We start from the raw sequence: 16,266 nt of genomic DNA, 5'->3' as shown, positions 1-16,266 counted from the left end.
CTGAGCTGTGCGCGCAGCCAGTAGCTGTGTACACAGCCAAAGCAGGTCAGGGACTGTGTTTGAAGAAAAGGTTATGCACAGCTTTTCTAGCAGAAAAGGTCCCAGTGAGCATCTTGCACTGTGGAAAAGCTCAGGCCAGTTTAAGGCAGCTCTATCTCTTGATTTGCAACTGCAAACTGCAGGTGGTGATGCAAAAGCTGCTTGCAATGAAAGTTAGGGGCAAGGTGTCTGAACGAGTCCTGACTTTGGTCTGCTCTGGATCAATGAGGAATGCTAAAGCCAACAATACCCTGCAGCCTGTTCCACTGACTGCAGCCAGCTGAAGCGCTGCTGCGGTACTCGGCCTGCGGCCCCCGGTGAGTCACCCTGTGCCTGCAAGGTCTCTGGTTAGGGCAGGCTGAGGGGCGGTGTGAGGGCAGAGCGCGCTCCTCGACAGCAGCACGGGCTGCCCCGGCGTCCTGCTGACTTCTCTGCTCCTTCCCGTTTGCCCGCTCTACCTTGTAGCTGTAATTTGCACCTCGCTGAGCGTTGCCTTCGCGCTTCCCGGCTTTGTACTCTAATCCCTGTCTGGACCAGATGAACTCTTAGCTTGTTCTTGGCAAAGCGAGGCGAATGCTGTTTTGAGGGCAAAAGCATTAGCTGATAACTCACCTCTGTGGGTGTACTTCAGTATCACTGTGCTCAAAATAAAGGGTATTTTTTTTGTAGATGCCTACCCTGATCTCTAGCATTTGAGGATTAACTTTAGTAGATCCCTAACTAACACCAAAGCGCACCTGAAAGGAAAATTTACTTCTGCAAAACAGACTTTTATTACATGTCACATCCTTGTACCAGAACAGCAGCTGTCCTGGACCAACAGGACTTTCCAGGTTGAAAAGCAAGTTTAGGAATGCTTTTGTCCACGTGCTTGTTTTTCTTTTTCTTTTGAAGTGCTTTGTGGCTCGGTGGCTTTACCAGCATTCCCAATTTCTCCCTTCAGGACATCTAGCAATGTCTGAGAACTCTCCAGAATCTGGGAAAGAAAGAAATAAAAATAGCTTATTTTTACATAAACTACCTGTTTCTCTTACAAGTTCCCTTCAAATTCAGCTGATCTACCTTGCGGCAAGAGGGATTCTCCAGCCCTTACAGTATCTTAATTCTTGGTATCGTCCTGTCTCACAGCAGGAATATTTGTGGAGCAGTTTCTCTGGTTCCTGCCCATATTCTGAATACGAAACACCTTAAGCGATTTATCTGTCTTGGAGCACGAGGCAGAGGACTTGCTGGAGCAGGCGGGGGTGAGCTTCAGTTTGTTAGGGAGGGAGTAAGTAGTTGATACCTGGGCTTTTTAGATCAGTATTAGATTGTGCTCAGCTGACCCAGTTTCAGCTGTCTTCCACTGTTAAAACTGCACACTTGAGTTTCTTGCTTAAAGACTAACTCAACTCTACAATGACTTTAAGTCAGACTAAATCTTTCCTTTTATTAATTTTCTTCTATTTTTAGCTTATATCGTGTATATAATCTAACACTCCCACTTACTATGCACTAGGAAGCAAGGCTACAACAGGTTTAGGAGATCTTGCTGCCTGTCCATCTCGCCATTTTAAAGCTTTAACGAGGTGGACAGCTGTAACAAAATGTGAGCGTAGGGTTGTAGTCCCAAAGATCATTTACGTTCCTGTGAACCTGTGGAAATCACTAAGTGGTCAGAGAAGAGATGAAGGTCGGCGTCCCGCAGGACGAGACACCAGCAGAACGCGTTGGGGGGATCTTGCCATCTTGTCCGTGGAAGGAGGTGGAGTCCTGCGGCTGGCACGGGCTGGGGGAAGGCAAGGGGTGCGATTACAGCCAAGAGAGGTACAGCCCTAGGAAGGGATCTTTGTTACCGGTTTCTGTTCGCAGGACGTCTGCATTTCCTCTCCTACCTACCTCTGCTTTTCACCTGCTGTGACTGTCTTTTAATTTCAATAAACATGAATTCATTTGTAGGCTGGGGGGTTGTGACTTGTATCTCAGGGGAGGTTTCTTTTAAAAGGTGCTGTTCGTTCATGTAGCTTTACAACACAATTTCTAAGCTGATAAATTTTTGTGCAAGTTCCCCTCCCCTTCACCCCAAACCATCAGGTCTTGAAGTAGGCTGAGAAAGCAGCTCCGGCTCATCTGAAAAATAATTGTCACTGGAAAGTACTGAATTTGGGAGATGAAGAGGATCCGACACAGAGTAGTGACCACAAGGAAAAAAAAACACATGGGAAAAGGAGAACGTAGGCAGCAGCTAACAGGGGAAGGGGTGCTCTTGAACTGAAACAGCTCTTTGTTACCAATAGAGGGAAGATCATTGCTTATCTGAAAGTGAGCTGGGAAGGTCCTTTTATTTTTTATAAAAGCTGGTCAGGGTGTAATTCAGAAGTGAGTTCAGCTGTTATCCTCTGCGCACGTCCTTTCGAGGACATGCTTTAGTGGTGGACTGGGCAGTGTTAGGTTAACGGTTGGACTCGATGATCTCAAGGGTCTTTTCCAACCTTAACGATGCTGTGATTCTATTGATTCTATGAAGCAGCCCCTGCCTGGCAGAGTTTAAACATACGGGACAGGCGAAGGGATCGAGCCATCCCAGTAACTGAAGTAACAGAAACAGCCCTGGTGCTCTTCGCCTCCTTCCCACCTGCTACTGGTCCAACATTTCTACTTTTTTAAGCGATGTTATTCCACTAAAGCTGGAAGAAGTTACATGAAAAGTTGAGCAAAAGGAGCGCCTGGTAAGCTAACAGCTCTGCCATCACGGTTTGTTGTTACCTGCGTGAATTCATGGTTGTCTGGGTCAATGTCTCTGGTTTCCTCCTTTTTTCCCCCCCAAACGATGGTTTGCGAGAAGGTCTTTTTTTAGGGGCCCATTCCAAGGACCATCTTGATGTATTTGGAGAATATGCTTTAACTTAACCTCCGCCGGTCCTCCCCTGGAGAGGGGCGCAGCAGCCGTGCAGGCGGGGGGATGCCGGGGCCCCTCGGCTTCCCCAAGCTCAACCAGCCCAGCACCAGCCCCAGCCCAGCCCAGCCCCAGCCCAGCCCCAGCCTCCCCACCAAGGGGCCGCCCGTGCCGGGAGCCCCGTCCCGCCCGGCCCCGGCCCCGGCAGGAGCCGTCGCCCCGGGCCCGGGCGGGGAGCCCCGGGCGGGGGGTACCTTGCCGTAGGCCGCCTCGGTCTCGGCGATGGTCCTGTCCAGCTCGCCGCGGGCGACCAGGTGCCGCGCCAGGCTCTCGCTGGTGCGGGCCAGCCGCTCGGTCAGCGCCCCGATCCGGCCCTGCAGCCGGCCCCGCTCCGCCTCCTCCTCCCGGATCCGCCCGCTCAGCTCCTCCCGCCGGGCGCGCAGCTCCGCCAGCCCTGCGCGGCACCGGGCCCGTCAGCCCCGGGCCCTGCCTCGGCCCCGGCCCCGCCGCCGGCCCCGGCCCCGCTCACCCTCCCGCAGCTCCGCGTTGTACCCCCGCAGCGCGGCCGCCGGCCCGCTCATCGCCCCGGCCCGGCCCCAACGTCCCGCCGCGCCCCGCCTCTTCCTGCGGCGCGGCCCGCATGGAGCCGCCGGCGGGCGCGGAGCTGTCGGCCGCCTGGCACAGGCTCAGCACCGCCCTGGTGCCGCCCGCCGCCCTGGGGCTGGTGAGCGGGGCCGGGAGGGCGGGCGGGGGCCGGGGGGGGCCGCGCCGCTCCCCCTCGCCTCACGCCGCCGCCCTGGGGTCCCTGGGCCCTGGCGGGGCCGCCGCCTCCGCGGGCCCGGGGCAGGCCCCGACCGCCCCGCGGTGGCTGAGGCGGCCCCAGCCTCGTCCCCCGGCCTGGCCCCGTGGGTCTGGGTTTCGGTGCTGCCGCGGGGCTGGGGAGAGAAGCAGCCGGGGCTGCTGGCTTGGAAGGAGGGGAAGGGGGGATGTGGCGGTGCGGCCGCTTGTGTTTGCTCGGGGGGCGGTCAGGGAAGGGCCGCGGGGTCCAGCCGCCCCCCTCTTCCCCCATCACAGCAGCCGGGAAAGCCTCCGTGCCAAAACGGGGTGCTGCTCCCCCGTCCGTGCTGCAGCTCTGCTCCCTGCTCGCTCCCCGAGGGAGCCAACGTCGGCCAAGGAGGGCTTTGCCCCAGAGCTTGGCTTTTCGGGGACGTGTGTCCTGCAGCAGCCGCCAACAGGGACAGCGATGGACGGCGCTTGGGTCTTAGGCCTGGGAGGTGGGCGCTTGGCTTCCAGCAGCAGGCTGAGACCCCAGCAGGTCTCCGCGGAGGAACGGTGTCCGCCTGGTGCTGTCTGACAGCAGAGTCCCTCTGCGTTTGGTCCCCGCTCTTTGAGATGAGCGGTCTCTTCTGCCACAGATCCTCCTAGAGAAGTCTACGCGTGCTTAACTTGGTATCCCCTCCGCTTTTCAGGCAGCACCGAGGTCCAATGCTGTGGGGCCGCTGAAGGATGCCGACCTGCGGGCAGCTCTGGACGTGCTGCGGTGTTACGACTTGCACTCCATCGTGGAGGAGTGGTTCATCGAGGTGCTGCAGACGGACCTGCAGGCAAATATAGCTCCTGAGTTCTGGAACTGCATCGGCCAGTATGAAAACACAGCTGAGGAGCCCCAGTGCTCCTCGCTCCTTCTGGACGCGTTTTGTCTTCTCAAGTGCCGCCTGGACCCCTACCTGAACAGCCTGGAGCTTCTGGAGAGGTGGACGAAGGCAGGCTTGCTCCTGGGGACAGGCGCTCAGATGCTGCAAGAAAAGGTCTACACCATGTTCAAAGCTATCCTTTTCTTCTCCACTACCAAGTCCTTCCAGGAAATGATCCAGCAGTTCTACAGCCGCACTTTCAGGATATACATGCGGCAGTGGAAGAAAGGAGAAGATGGGACGAACGAGTGCGAGAGCAGCATGAGTGAGACCGAGCAGGAGAGCGATACGGAGGAGGGCGGAGGAGAGAGCCCGCTGTGCGCAGGCTGCAGCAGCAAGAGAGAGCAGTGCTGGTGCCCCAAAGCCATGGAGCAGTTTCAGCAGCTCAATGACATTCTGTACGTGGGTTATGGGGTGGTGGCTGTCGCTCGGAACAAGCAGATGGCCTGGATGGGGAGCAGCAGCAGGTTTTCTTGATATCTGAAAACGGGAGGAGTTACGTGGGAGGTCAGGCTGTATCATGGCACTGGCTAGAGAACGTGGCGCAGCGGTTCTGCAGCTGGTTGCCAACTGGTGGTTGAACTGGAACAGGTCTTTAGACAGAAAGTTCCTCTCCCTGGGTATGAGAATATCTTCCTCTTGCTCGAGGCCCTTCTGTCCACAGAGGAGCAAACTCTTCTAAATGAAAAAGCCTTTGATGGCTAGAAAATAATATTTCTAAGGAAGATGGGGTAGAAGTCACGTCATGTGTTATACATGTAGGGCGTCTATGCAGCTATCAGAGCATTTAAACTAAGAGCTAGGCCTGCATCTGTGGAGCACACAGGGAGGAAGGTGCCTTCAGGTAGTTAGGTTTTCTTTATTTGCTTGTACCTTTGCTTCCATACGCTCTGAATCGGGTCGCTGTCTGTGTCTGTAGCCGCCGGCTGCATTTGCTGGAGAGAGTGAGCGCCGATGCCGTCACGACCATCTTGCACCGGATGATAGAGGAGAGGATGGAGCAGAGATGCAGGGGCGAATACGAGCACTCCTTCCTGAACGAGTTCCAGGAGGTAAGGCAGGCGTGCGGGCGGCGGGGGCCCTTCCCTCGGAGATGTGCGGCTGCTCCTGTTACTGGTTTGACCGCTCAGGCTAAAAGCGGATTCCACCTGGAAGCCCCTGGTCCAGGGCTGCGACTCCCACCATCCCTGGGAGAAGAGGTGGTTAAAACTCCCCATTTTGGTTTAATGTTAGAGGGGAAGGTTTGCTCTGACCTGTGCATAACGACCATTATATTTCACCTGGTGATCTCCATAGTAATGAGGGAATTTCTCTGGTTCCATTTCACAAACTACAAGAACACGTAGTGCCGCCTAGCCTGCAGAGGACCCTCCCTCTGCGTAGGTGGGCCCGTAATCAGAATTTGTGTGCCTGTTTTCTTTCCTCTTTCCAATTTTTCAGCACCCCTTTAAAATAGGAAGCGAGGATGGGAGAGGATACTCTGGTATTGATCTCACCCGTGGGCCGCATACAGAATTAAAATCCTTCCTTGCAACTACCCAGCTGTTTTGCTGCTACCTTAAGCTGCGTTCGTGTTGGGCTGTTTACCCAGTATGACCTTAAAATAAAACCCTTCTCCGGGTTATGGCTCTTCCAGGATGCAGTCCTGGCCCTGCAGGCTTGCCCTGCGCTCTTTGTTCCTCGATGCGTGACCTTGCCTTTGCCTGTGTTGAAGAACAATGCGTGAAGTCAGGTTGCCATGCAGACCAGGCTGCTCTCCGTGGTTGCCCTGGTTTCCTTGCTGTTTGCCATGCCGGCCGTTTTTGTCGTCTGCAAACATTGGCAGTCGTTTTAGATTTACTTCCCTTTAGTTGCTGTGCAACACTTTCTTTATTGGACATAGCGTGAAATGCTTTTGGATGGCCCGGAGATTGTTTAAGGACATTTTAAGGGCACCAGAGAAAACGCAACTGCATTCCGCTGGTCAGACGTTGCAGAAGGTCCCCTTGCTCCCACCTCTTCAGAAAGGCCACCGTGTTTGGCCACAGAAATACTGGAGCATGTCAGAGTTAGGAAGAGATAATTTTAAGGAAAAAAAGCACAAGCCTGGCAAGCTAAAGGTAAAACAGAAGTCTGAGAAACAGCTTGCTGAAAGTGCTGACAGCAAAGCCCCTTTTCAGACACATCAGCAGCCGTATCCGGCTGTAACAGGAGCACTCAGAGAAGATAAACCCATGGGGAAAAATGGGTTGGTTTGATGATAATTGTATTCCTTAAAATTGAGCTGCTTTGCATCCGTTTTAGTCCTTTCCTCTTGTCCTTTAGGAGCATTCTCTGTCAGCTCTTCCGCCGTTTTGCCCAGATCGATGCCCAGCTGCTCTGTAGTTCTCAGGTTCATCCTGCCCTGTAATTGCCAGAACTTGTGCATTTTGTCGGTGTTTCCTCACGCCAGTAGATAATTAAAAATTAACATCAGCAAACCAGACCTTGACTTAGCATTTTTGCTTCAGGCTGTCAGAATCTGGTTATCAAAAAATATTAATATCTAGTAGCTATTGATGCTCAAATACTATGCCAGGAAGTACCATGTATTTGCCACTTGAAAGAGGAAATTAAAAAAAAGCATTTCTTTTGAACATCTGGATATTGTAGTTGAGTACCTTTTGAAATTTGACAATTACACATTTCTCTGTAGAAAACTAAATCTCAAATATAAAAAATTAACCTTCTGATGCTCTCTGTTCAGGTTTTTATCTTATTACCCGGTGACTAGGCTGGTATTTGAGATCTTGGTTTCAAGTGCCCGAGTCTGGTTGGTAAGGGTATGTCCGTGAGTCCTTGGGATGGCTTGCTTGCTCTTCATTGGTTTCAGGAATTGTAGGAATTTTGGGCCAAGGATGATGTGATAGGCAATTTGCTGATATTCGCATACAGAGAGGAGTTCTGCAAGTACAGCATGGAATGGAATTCTGCAAGAATAGAACAGTCTGCAAGTTTTTGAATATACCCTATCCTTTTTGGAGCCCAGCGCCTTTGCACAGTCCTCAGTCACCCCTTACCTTCTCATACACATCTGCATAGTTTATATCCTGTACCTTTAGTTAAAGTTCGTGTTCTTTCAGCTAGGCTTTCCCCGGCTATAACCCAGGCCAGGGTGACTGGAGAGCAGCTGGAGGTAACGCTGTGCTTGGCTAGCTGCCCGTTTCTGCTTGCTGTGGTAGCTGCCTGGGTAAGTGGGACGTGGTTGTGCATCCAGCTGTGGTGTTCACCATCTCTGTACTCTCCCTCTCCTTGTGCAGTGGATTGAGAAGGTGATTGGCTGGCTCAGCAGGGTTTTTCTGCAAGATGGTCCCTTGGCACGCTCCTCTCCAGAAGCTAGCAGCACCTTGAAGCGCTGGAGGTGCCACGTCCAAAGGTTCTTCTACCGCATCTACGCCAGCATGCGCATTGAAGAGCTCTTCAGCATTATTCGAGGTAGGTGTGACCCATTCACTCTTCATTTGCTCTTGGACTCGGGTTGGATGAATGATAGATCTGTCTTCATCTCCTGATGTGCCACACTGCCTCCTCTTGCCTTCCCGCGGAGCATGGCATTGTTTCTAATCACTGCTTGGTTTGTAGATTTCCCAGAGTCGAAGCCTGCTGTGGAGGATCTCAAGTTCTGCCTGGAAAGGACTAATCAGAGGCAGCAGCTGCTCAGCTCCCTGAAAAGCGCTCTGGAAATGCGGCTTCTGCATCCTGGTGGGTTTTACATCCCTGTGTATGTCATAACACTGTAAGGAGCCTGGGCATGAGTGGGGATCTACTGGGAGCCATCACCTGATTTCGTGTTTGATGAGCGAGAGGCAGCCAGGCTGCGCACATCGCGTGCTCTCTGTCGGAGTGCGCACGGGCAGCGGTAGCTGGTTATACCCCAGCCCCTTCTTGCCTCTCCAAGCCATTAGTCTGTGCTCTGGGACGCTGACTGTCTCTGCCCCTCTCCTGTAGGAGTCAACACATCCGACATCATCACTCTGTATATCTCGGCCATCAAGGCCTTGCGGGAGCTTGACCCCTCCATGGTTATCCTGGAGGTCGCCTGCGAGCCCATCAGGAAGTACCTGAGGTAAGAGGCTTGCAGGGCAGCCTTACGCATCCCCTTTCCCTCCTCTTCCCGTCACTTGCTCTGTTTCTCTTGCCTGTTGGCAGGACTCGGGAAGACACAGTGCGGCAGATTGTGGCCGGTCTCACAGGGGATGCCGAGGGCTCCGGTGATCTTGCAAACGAGCTCTCGAAAGCTGACCCGGTGACCCTGGAGAACGGCCAGGAGAGTGACGATGACATCTCAGAACCAGGGGACTGGGTTCCTGACCCGGTTGATGCAGATCCAGGTTAGATGCCAAGACCAGAAGTCCTGGTAGCCTGCTGTTTTCCCTGGTGGGCTGCAGTCTGGAGCAGCTCATTTGCTAGAGCTCTAGAGCTGAGCTGCGCTGGGACAGGTCTCTTAGTCTTGCACTGTTGTCTGCTGGATTTCACTAGGAAAATCAAGTTCCAAGCGTCGGTCCTCGGACATCATCAGCCTGCTGGTGAGCATCTACGGCAGCAAGGACCTGTTTATCAATGAATACCGCACGCTTCTGGCTGACCGGCTGCTACATCAGTTCAACTACAGTGCTGACAGGTGAGGGCCAAGTGCCCAACCCCAGGGCTTTCCATGGTAAAATCACCTGCTGAAGGTGTGCTTCGGACTCGGTCCTATGAACGGCTGTTTTTGGAGCCAGGAATGTCTTTGGCCGTTTCCTTCGCAGCTTTGGGTTTGCATCTAGAATTTCATGCGCTCACCTCTTCTTGGACTGCCTCCTGCTCAGTTCTGCCCTTGGCTTGCACGAACAGGGCAGCATGTAGGAAATTCATAGAATTGTTTAGGTTGGAAAAGACCTTTAAGATCATCAAGTCCAACCGTTAAATTGGAGGCACCGACACCCTCTTAGCTCCATCCCCCACGTTCTGGTGGCCCTCACAACCTGCACAGGCTGCTTAGGGTCCGCAGAAAGCGTCAAAGTAAGAAAAAGGGATGAAGCATCAGGAAACCTTAGTTGCCACCCAGCTACGTCTCTTGATTCAGCAGCTGCGGTGGTTTTCCTTTCTGTGAAATGCAGCTATGCGAGCCACGGCTGGGATGGGCAGTCTCAGGCAAGTGGCTCGCCAAATGCCGAGGTTGCGCTGTGTTGTCGAGGGGGATGGCTCCGTGCCGTGCTCCTCCAAATGAAAGGGATGGGAAGGTCTTCAAAAAGCTGCTGGCCTGCAGAGGAGGTGACTGCTCCTCACTTAGATGCGAGGAGGCACCCTGTTCCGATAACGTGCCTTGCAGGGCTTCCTAGGGAGAGCACCCTTGTGCCAGGGGCTGCCTTTTCTGGCTGCGTGGCAAGGGGTGGAGGCCAAGCCAGGCTCGTCTGTCTGAGGGACCTGTGTCTGATCTGGTGTTTCTTTTATCAGGGAAATCCGCAACGTGGAGCTGCTGAAGCTGCGGTTTGGTGAAGCTCAGATGCACTATTGTGAAGTCATGTTAAAAGTAACTTTTTTAAAATTCAAGTCCTGGGTGTTTGAACTCATTGGGGAAGGGGAGGGACTTGAGGAGTGACCCAAAAAGGGTCTTTTAGGAAAGTGGGGTTCCCAGAATCCCAGTGAGGGGCTGATTTGTGACAGGCAGAAGTGCATTCAAAACCATGTCTGTTTTTTAAGCCCTGTGGGTTGGGTTATCGGCTCTGGGGGGGGGGTTGCTCCGGTGCCGTTGTCTCTCCTGCCCTTCCTGCAGTACTGGCATTGAACAGCTGGGCTCTTCCAGCTCCTCCGGGGTTGGGACTCTGGAGTTCCATTCACTTGGAGCACTGTGGGAAGAACACAGGTCTGGAGGGGCTCCAGAGTAGGGTAGTGCTGAGTTGTAAGCCCTTCCTCAACCTCCCCACAGATGTTTCTGAGTATGTAGCAGACTTTCTAGTAGACACACATGATGATGTCCTTTCCAATGTCCCCATCATCATTTGGAGACAACGCTAGTCACCTTGTTTAAGCTTCTCCTTTACTAAGGGTTAGCACTGACTTGGAAGAGAAGGAGCTGCCTTAGCTTCCTCTGCCTTTTCCAGGATATGGCTGACTCGCGACGCATTAATGCCAACATTCGTGATGAGGAGGAGAAACTCCCAGAGGAGGAGAGGCCACCGTTCAGCCTCGTTGCCGTTATCCTGTCAAGTGAGTTCTGGCCACCGCTGAAAGAAGAGAAGCTAGAGCTTCCAGAGCAGGTCAAGGAAGCCATGGAAGCGTATTCCAAGAAGTATGAGAAATTAAAGGTGAGGCAACCTTAACCCTCCTTAAAAAAGGTGTATGCTGTTCAGGCTGTTTATATAGCATGGATTTTGCGAAGTCCCCTTTAACATCCCTTAAATTTTTTAGCTGCTGGTACACCCACGCTGTTACGGTGGAATCCCAAAGTCCTTCAGCTTTGAACCGGGGTTAGAAGCTGCCCTGACTTAGCTATTTCCAAAAGAAGGGTTTATCTCTATGGGGTGCCTGGGTCGTCGTGATTGCTGTTAGGGAAGAGAGTTTTCTAAAATATGCCAGTGTTTCTCAGTTAAATGGATACTGAGGTGGAAGTTCTTAGGCATCTTAAGTCTGGTCTAAGCTTGTTGGCCTAAGTTCTGTAGTAAGAGTGACATCCTGTCCCTGTTGGGCCTGTCTTCTTCACTACTCTGGCACTCTCCTCCCCTGTTTGTCCTCTTGAAAAGAAGCTTTTTTAACATGGTCTCATTTTACAATTCACTGTTAGTCTGGAGTTAAGTGAACGTTGCTTCCTCTTCTGTCTGTGGTCTCTCCTGGGTTGTTTCATTCCTGTCTGGAGGGTCCCTGAACTCCATGTCAGACAGTTTAGGTGCAGGCATTTTTGGTCAATTTGGCTGTGGCTCAGACAAAGACTGGATCCGTGCCTTTATAAATAGCATGGAAAGGTGAAAGTCTTGGCTTTCTCATCTTGCAGCTTCTTGTCTGGTGGAGTGCAGAGCACGCATCTGGAGTGTGAATGGTTCAGATCTAGCTGCCATGCCGGTGCAGTGTCTGTGTGCACACGCAGATGATTCTTTGCAGCCAACCTGAACACGATTTGGTGTCTCATGCAGATGTGCAGATGTTCCTCTTTGCCTGTCCGCTGGTGCTGACTCCACTGCAGGCTTGGTTTTCTATATCCTTTCTTGAGCTTGTTATTATACACCAGGTGATACATGCCACGCAGCTGGGAAGCTCATAGCTCTAGATCCTGTCTCTTCTCCTGCTGTAGCTATGTGCCAGGTGTGGATGCCAGCTGATTTCTGTGCCTGCAAAAAATGAGTTAGGAGAGGATGCAGGAGGGGATGCAAGGAGGAAGCAGCCTCCGCGAGCATCCTCAGCCTTCAAAGCAAGCAGTCCTCTTTTCACGTCAGTATCAGAAGAGATTTCTTCTCTTCTGAGGAAATCCTGTCCCAGATGAGTATTTATTTTCCAGTAGGAGTTTGTCCTGAGTGGCCCAGTTGGTCTTCCAGTGTTTCCTCAACCTGTGCTTACCCCACCAGAGAGCTGAGTGGCTGGCTTTCAGTCAGGAGAGGAGCATTGGTCTTGGGCAAGGGCTGGACAACAACTTGTGCCGAGGAGGATGTTTCCCATGGTGGGGTAGGGAGCGGTTGGGTGGTGGCAGTGCTGGGCGACCCATGAGGAAGGGAGCAGCTTTTGTATCAGGCAGAGGTGTATGGAGTGCAGCTGGCCCTGGGGCGTTTGCAATAACGCAGCCCTTAGTGGTACCTGTTAGAAGATCTGCTGTGAGTGGCTGCTTCTCCCTTTTCCAGGCCATGAGGACTCTGAACTGGAAGTACCACCTGGGCCTGGTGAGCTTGGATGTGGAGCTGGCAGATCGCACGCTCTCCCTCTCCGTCTCTCCTGTGCATGCCGCCATCATCCTGCACTTCCAGACCAAGAGTGAGTGCCGTGGCAGACTCGGCGTTGCCACCCGTGGCTGTGTGCTTCCCGTGGGTGGGTGGGAAGGCCGCGTTGCTGGGGTGGCTCTAGGCTCTGAAAGCTCTGGCAGCAGGACCAAGACCTGGTTCATGGGCTTGGATCTACCACCGGGCTCAGCCAGGTCTCCCGCTCTCCTCGGAGGCAGCACCCAGCAGGGGTGCACAGCTCAGCACCCAGGCTGCTTTCGGGCAGTCGCTGCACACAGCTGCTTGCTCCTGGCAGTGGAGGTGGGCAGGTGTCCTGTGCTTTTCTCTGGTATCTGGGGTCTCTGCAGGTACGTGGACGCTGACAGAGCTGAGCGAAGTGCTCAAGGTGCCCGTGACGTCGCTGAAGCGTAAGATGACGTTGTGGCTGCAGCAGGGGGTCCTGCGTGAAGATCCCCAAGGCACCTTCACCGTGATTGAGGAGGAGCAGAAGGACCAGGTGGAGAAGGTCGTTCTGATAGACAGCGACGAGGAGGGGGACTCTGCCATGGCGTCGCAGGCTGACCAGAAAGAGGAAGAGCTGCAGGTACCCGTCCGTGTGTCTCGGCTGCTTGTGAAGCCGGCAGGACGATGCAAACATCCCATGGTTTTGGCTTTGGGGAATCTGATTAAGATAATGGATTCAATTTGCACTTGGGATTTGCATTTTCCGCTGCAAGTGGCTAAGTCCAGCATCGGGGTTTTTTGAAGTGGGTATCTCTTGATTAATGCTCGCTAGTGCAGGTGCTGGATCGCAGCCGTCCCTCCAGAACAGTGCCCGGCTGCTGAGCCAGGCAACCGTTTGGACATCTCTAAATGTGTTTTTTCAGTTCAAAAAAAGAAAAAGTCTGAGACATGATTTCATATTTGAAAATAGTAATAATTTATTAATACCCAGGCAGCGCTTTTTGGCACTTAGACTGCCCAAAAGGCTTACCCAGCACTAACAGCTGGACCTTTGCCATCTCTGTGTTGTGGTTCCTGGACACTTCCAGTACTTTTCCTACCCGTGTGTCACGTTGTGTGCGCGTTGTGCCACTGTGCAACACGCAGTTGTCATACTGGTGTTTATCCACTGAGGGTCATGCACGTACTGCACGTCAAATCCTGCTCTCTAGCTGTGTGTCCCAACACCTGATGCTGTTCTTGGATATTTCCTGTTTAAAGACCACAGGCTCATGGCTGAGAGCAGAACTTACTGCCAGCCACAGCCCTGCTCTGCTTTTGGGATACGGGATGCTAAAGCACCCCTTTTCTTCATGGTATGGATGTCAGCGTGGTTTACTGTTGCTTGTGTGTCCTCCTCTGCAGCTGTTCTGGACGTACATCCAGGCTATGCTGACCAACCTGGAGAGCCTGTCCTTGGAGAGGATTCACAGCATGCTGAAGATGTTTGTGATGACGGGCCCAGTGGTTACAGAAATCGATATACAAGAGCTGCAGGGTTTTCTCCAGAAAAAGGTCCGGGACCAGCAACTCATCTACTCCGGAGGTGTCTATCGCCTGCCCAAGAACTGCAACTAGACTGTGAGCGTCCCTGCCTCCCCCGCTGTGTCACTTCTCCGTGCCTGCCCTCAGCTCCTGAGTGCCACCCAGCTCTCTGCATCCTGCTGGGTAGTTTCTCTGCTCTGGGGGTTTGCTGTGCCCCCTTTCCCAAAAGGGTGTCCTTTTCCACATGGAGACGGCTCAGCAGCAGCCTGGGCCGTGCACCCCGCAACTTCTGGGACTGATCCTGCTCCCCACGTTGCTTTTCCTCCCATACGTGAGTGTCTGGGCCCACGTCACTGGTTAATAAAAACCAGCAGTCTCCTTTTTCAGATGGTACCAACTCTTCTTTCCTCTCGGCAGAGCGCTCTTGGCATCAGCCTTCCCACGCGGAAGGGGCAGGCAGGAAACTCCCCAGTCTGCCGGGCACCGTCTCCCTTGCCTTGGGTCTCATCTGTAGCCCCGGGAGGGTTTGGGAGGGGGGCTGCTGGCTCCACTTGCTGTCTGGGTCTCTGTGTGTGGCTAAAGCAGCGTCTTGCAGCTGGCTGTGATGAGCGAGACCCTACACAAAAGCGAGCGTTCATGCTGTCTCCTTTGGCTTCTGTGGGAGGAAGACTCCAGGGCCTGCTTACCCTTGTTTGGGACTCTTAAATTGGGTGGAATAATTTTATTGTGGGATGAAGAATGTTTTAGATGGATGAGACATAGCAGTTCTTCAGGGCAAGCTGTTTAGTCGTGGAGGATAAGCGGATTACCCAGGCACTGGTAGGATTGCTTTATTACAGCAGGAATACACATCTCCCTTCCAACACCACGGATGGTGCCGTCGAGGGTGCGTCGTCTTGGTGGGCTTCAGAGTTATTGGCATCGCTGAGCTCCACGAGGCAGCTGGACGGGGATCCCCGAGCTCCGTGGTTAAGCATCGTGCCCCCAGCCTGGGTACAAGGCCAGGCGATGGGTTTCAGGATTGCGTTCAGTCTCCACTTGATAATGTTCAGGGTTCCTCAGTCCTGCTTTCCGGATGGGTTTGGCTCATCAGGAGTAACATGCTGAGGAAATCTGACTTTGACTAAAAATTTGCCTTCTGTGAAGCAAAGAATGAGTTTCCTGAGCCGAAGGAGTCTTGCCCCTCCTCTGCTGAATCTGTCCCAGCCTGTGGGCACTGCGGCAGCTGGAACCGAGATACCAAAGGGCCACACTTAAAACACCGGCGCAGCCTGTAACCCTGGCTGCGCTGCTCTGCATCCAGGGGCATGAGAGACTTGGGGAGCACGGAGAACAACCTGTACATTTAACCTTGTTTTTCAGTGCCTAAAGGCCTGGAAGTCCCACACTGTGGGCATCCTTCGGGTAAAGCACTTATCTCCCCCCTGCACACGTTCACGGCTTTTCCTGTGGGTGAGAGCGTGTGTTCTTGTTTCCCCGTGGCGCTTTACTCCAGGCTCGTGGTCTTGTGGCACTAGAAGCTGGTTGGTGTCTTCTATGGAGCTTAAAATGTTCTTTGTGCTGTAGGCGCTCTGTTAATAACTAAATAAACCCCAGTCTGCGAACGTGTAGGATGTTACTCCAGGTAAAGGCAAGAAGGATGAACAGCAGCTAATCCCATATCACAGCGGGCAGGGAGGGAAATCCATGCCCGAACGCAGGAGGAGCCCCACCAGAGCCTGGTAGGACAGGCGGCTGGATCTGTTGTCACCCGAGGCTGGGCGGGGTGGCCAGGACACGGCACTGCCTCCTCACCGCTGTACCCAGGATGGGATGTGGCTGGGGCCTCCCTGGGAGCCACAGCTGGGACCCACATGCCGAGGGCATGAGACACAAAATCTTGCCGAACCGCCGCTGGTTTAACCCCAGGCGGTCGCTGCTGCCTGCTCGCTGCTCCAGCAGGTCCTGGTGGCTCTTCCCTCCCCAGTTTCGGATACAGGGAGCTCCCTTGCAGCAAACACCTCCTGGGGACTTCTCCACGTTCCCTCAAAGGCTGCTCAGCTCCTCGTGCCCTTGCTCAGCTCTTGCTTAGACGCTCACCCACCATGGAGTAAATCAAAGCAGTCCGCAAGTGTCTGGATCCATCCAAAATCCGCGTGCTCTGGGAGGGCGAGAGGGAGCAAGATGTGGGCAGGTTGTGTGGAATCCCTAGAGGATTCCTCTTTCCTACATGTGCTGCAGGTGCAGAATTTGTTTTGTTTTGTTTTATTTTTTCAGGAAAGAAAACTGT

General features: G+C 53.4%; 2 protein-coding genes across 2 annotated transcripts; one reads left to right on the top strand and one right to left on the bottom strand.

Annotated features, from left to right (window-relative positions):
- Positions 1-886: 886 nt before the first annotated feature.
- LOC309597720 (uncharacterized protein) lies at positions 887-3,502 on the bottom strand (the record flags this gene model as incomplete). The annotated part of the gene is made up of 3 exons (XM_082327374.1): positions 3,444-3,502; positions 3,169-3,368; positions 887-1,015 (listed from the first exon to the last, which is right to left on the bottom strand). Exons 1-3 carry the CDS (start codon positions 3,493-3,495, stop codon positions 887-889), a joined length of 381 nt encoding a protein of 126 aa, XP_082183500.1. The 5' UTR covers positions 3,496-3,502.
- A 52-nt stretch (positions 3,503-3,554) lies between these two features.
- ANAPC2 (anaphase promoting complex subunit 2) lies at positions 3,555-14,370 on the top strand (the record flags this gene model as incomplete). Its single annotated transcript, XM_082327891.1, has 13 exons — positions 3,555-3,638; positions 4,384-5,006; positions 5,528-5,660; positions 7,887-8,061; positions 8,209-8,328; positions 8,575-8,692; positions 8,776-8,957; positions 9,106-9,247; positions 10,063-10,138; positions 10,710-10,913; positions 12,435-12,564; positions 12,878-13,113; positions 13,878-14,370. The coding sequence occupies 13 exons, from the start codon at positions 3,555-3,557 to the stop codon at positions 14,088-14,090; spliced, it is 2,436 nt and encodes an 811-aa protein (XP_082184017.1). The 3' UTR covers positions 14,091-14,370.
- Between the last annotated feature and the right edge of the window lie 1,896 nt (positions 14,371-16,266).

The sequence above is a fragment of the Platalea leucorodia genome, assembly GCF_965183815.1.
Source record: "Platalea leucorodia genome assembly, chromosome: 15".
In the NCBI taxonomy this organism is placed as follows: domain Eukaryota; kingdom Metazoa; phylum Chordata; class Aves; order Pelecaniformes; family Threskiornithidae; genus Platalea; species Platalea leucorodia.
This window is presented reverse-complemented; position numbering and strand designations above follow the sequence as displayed.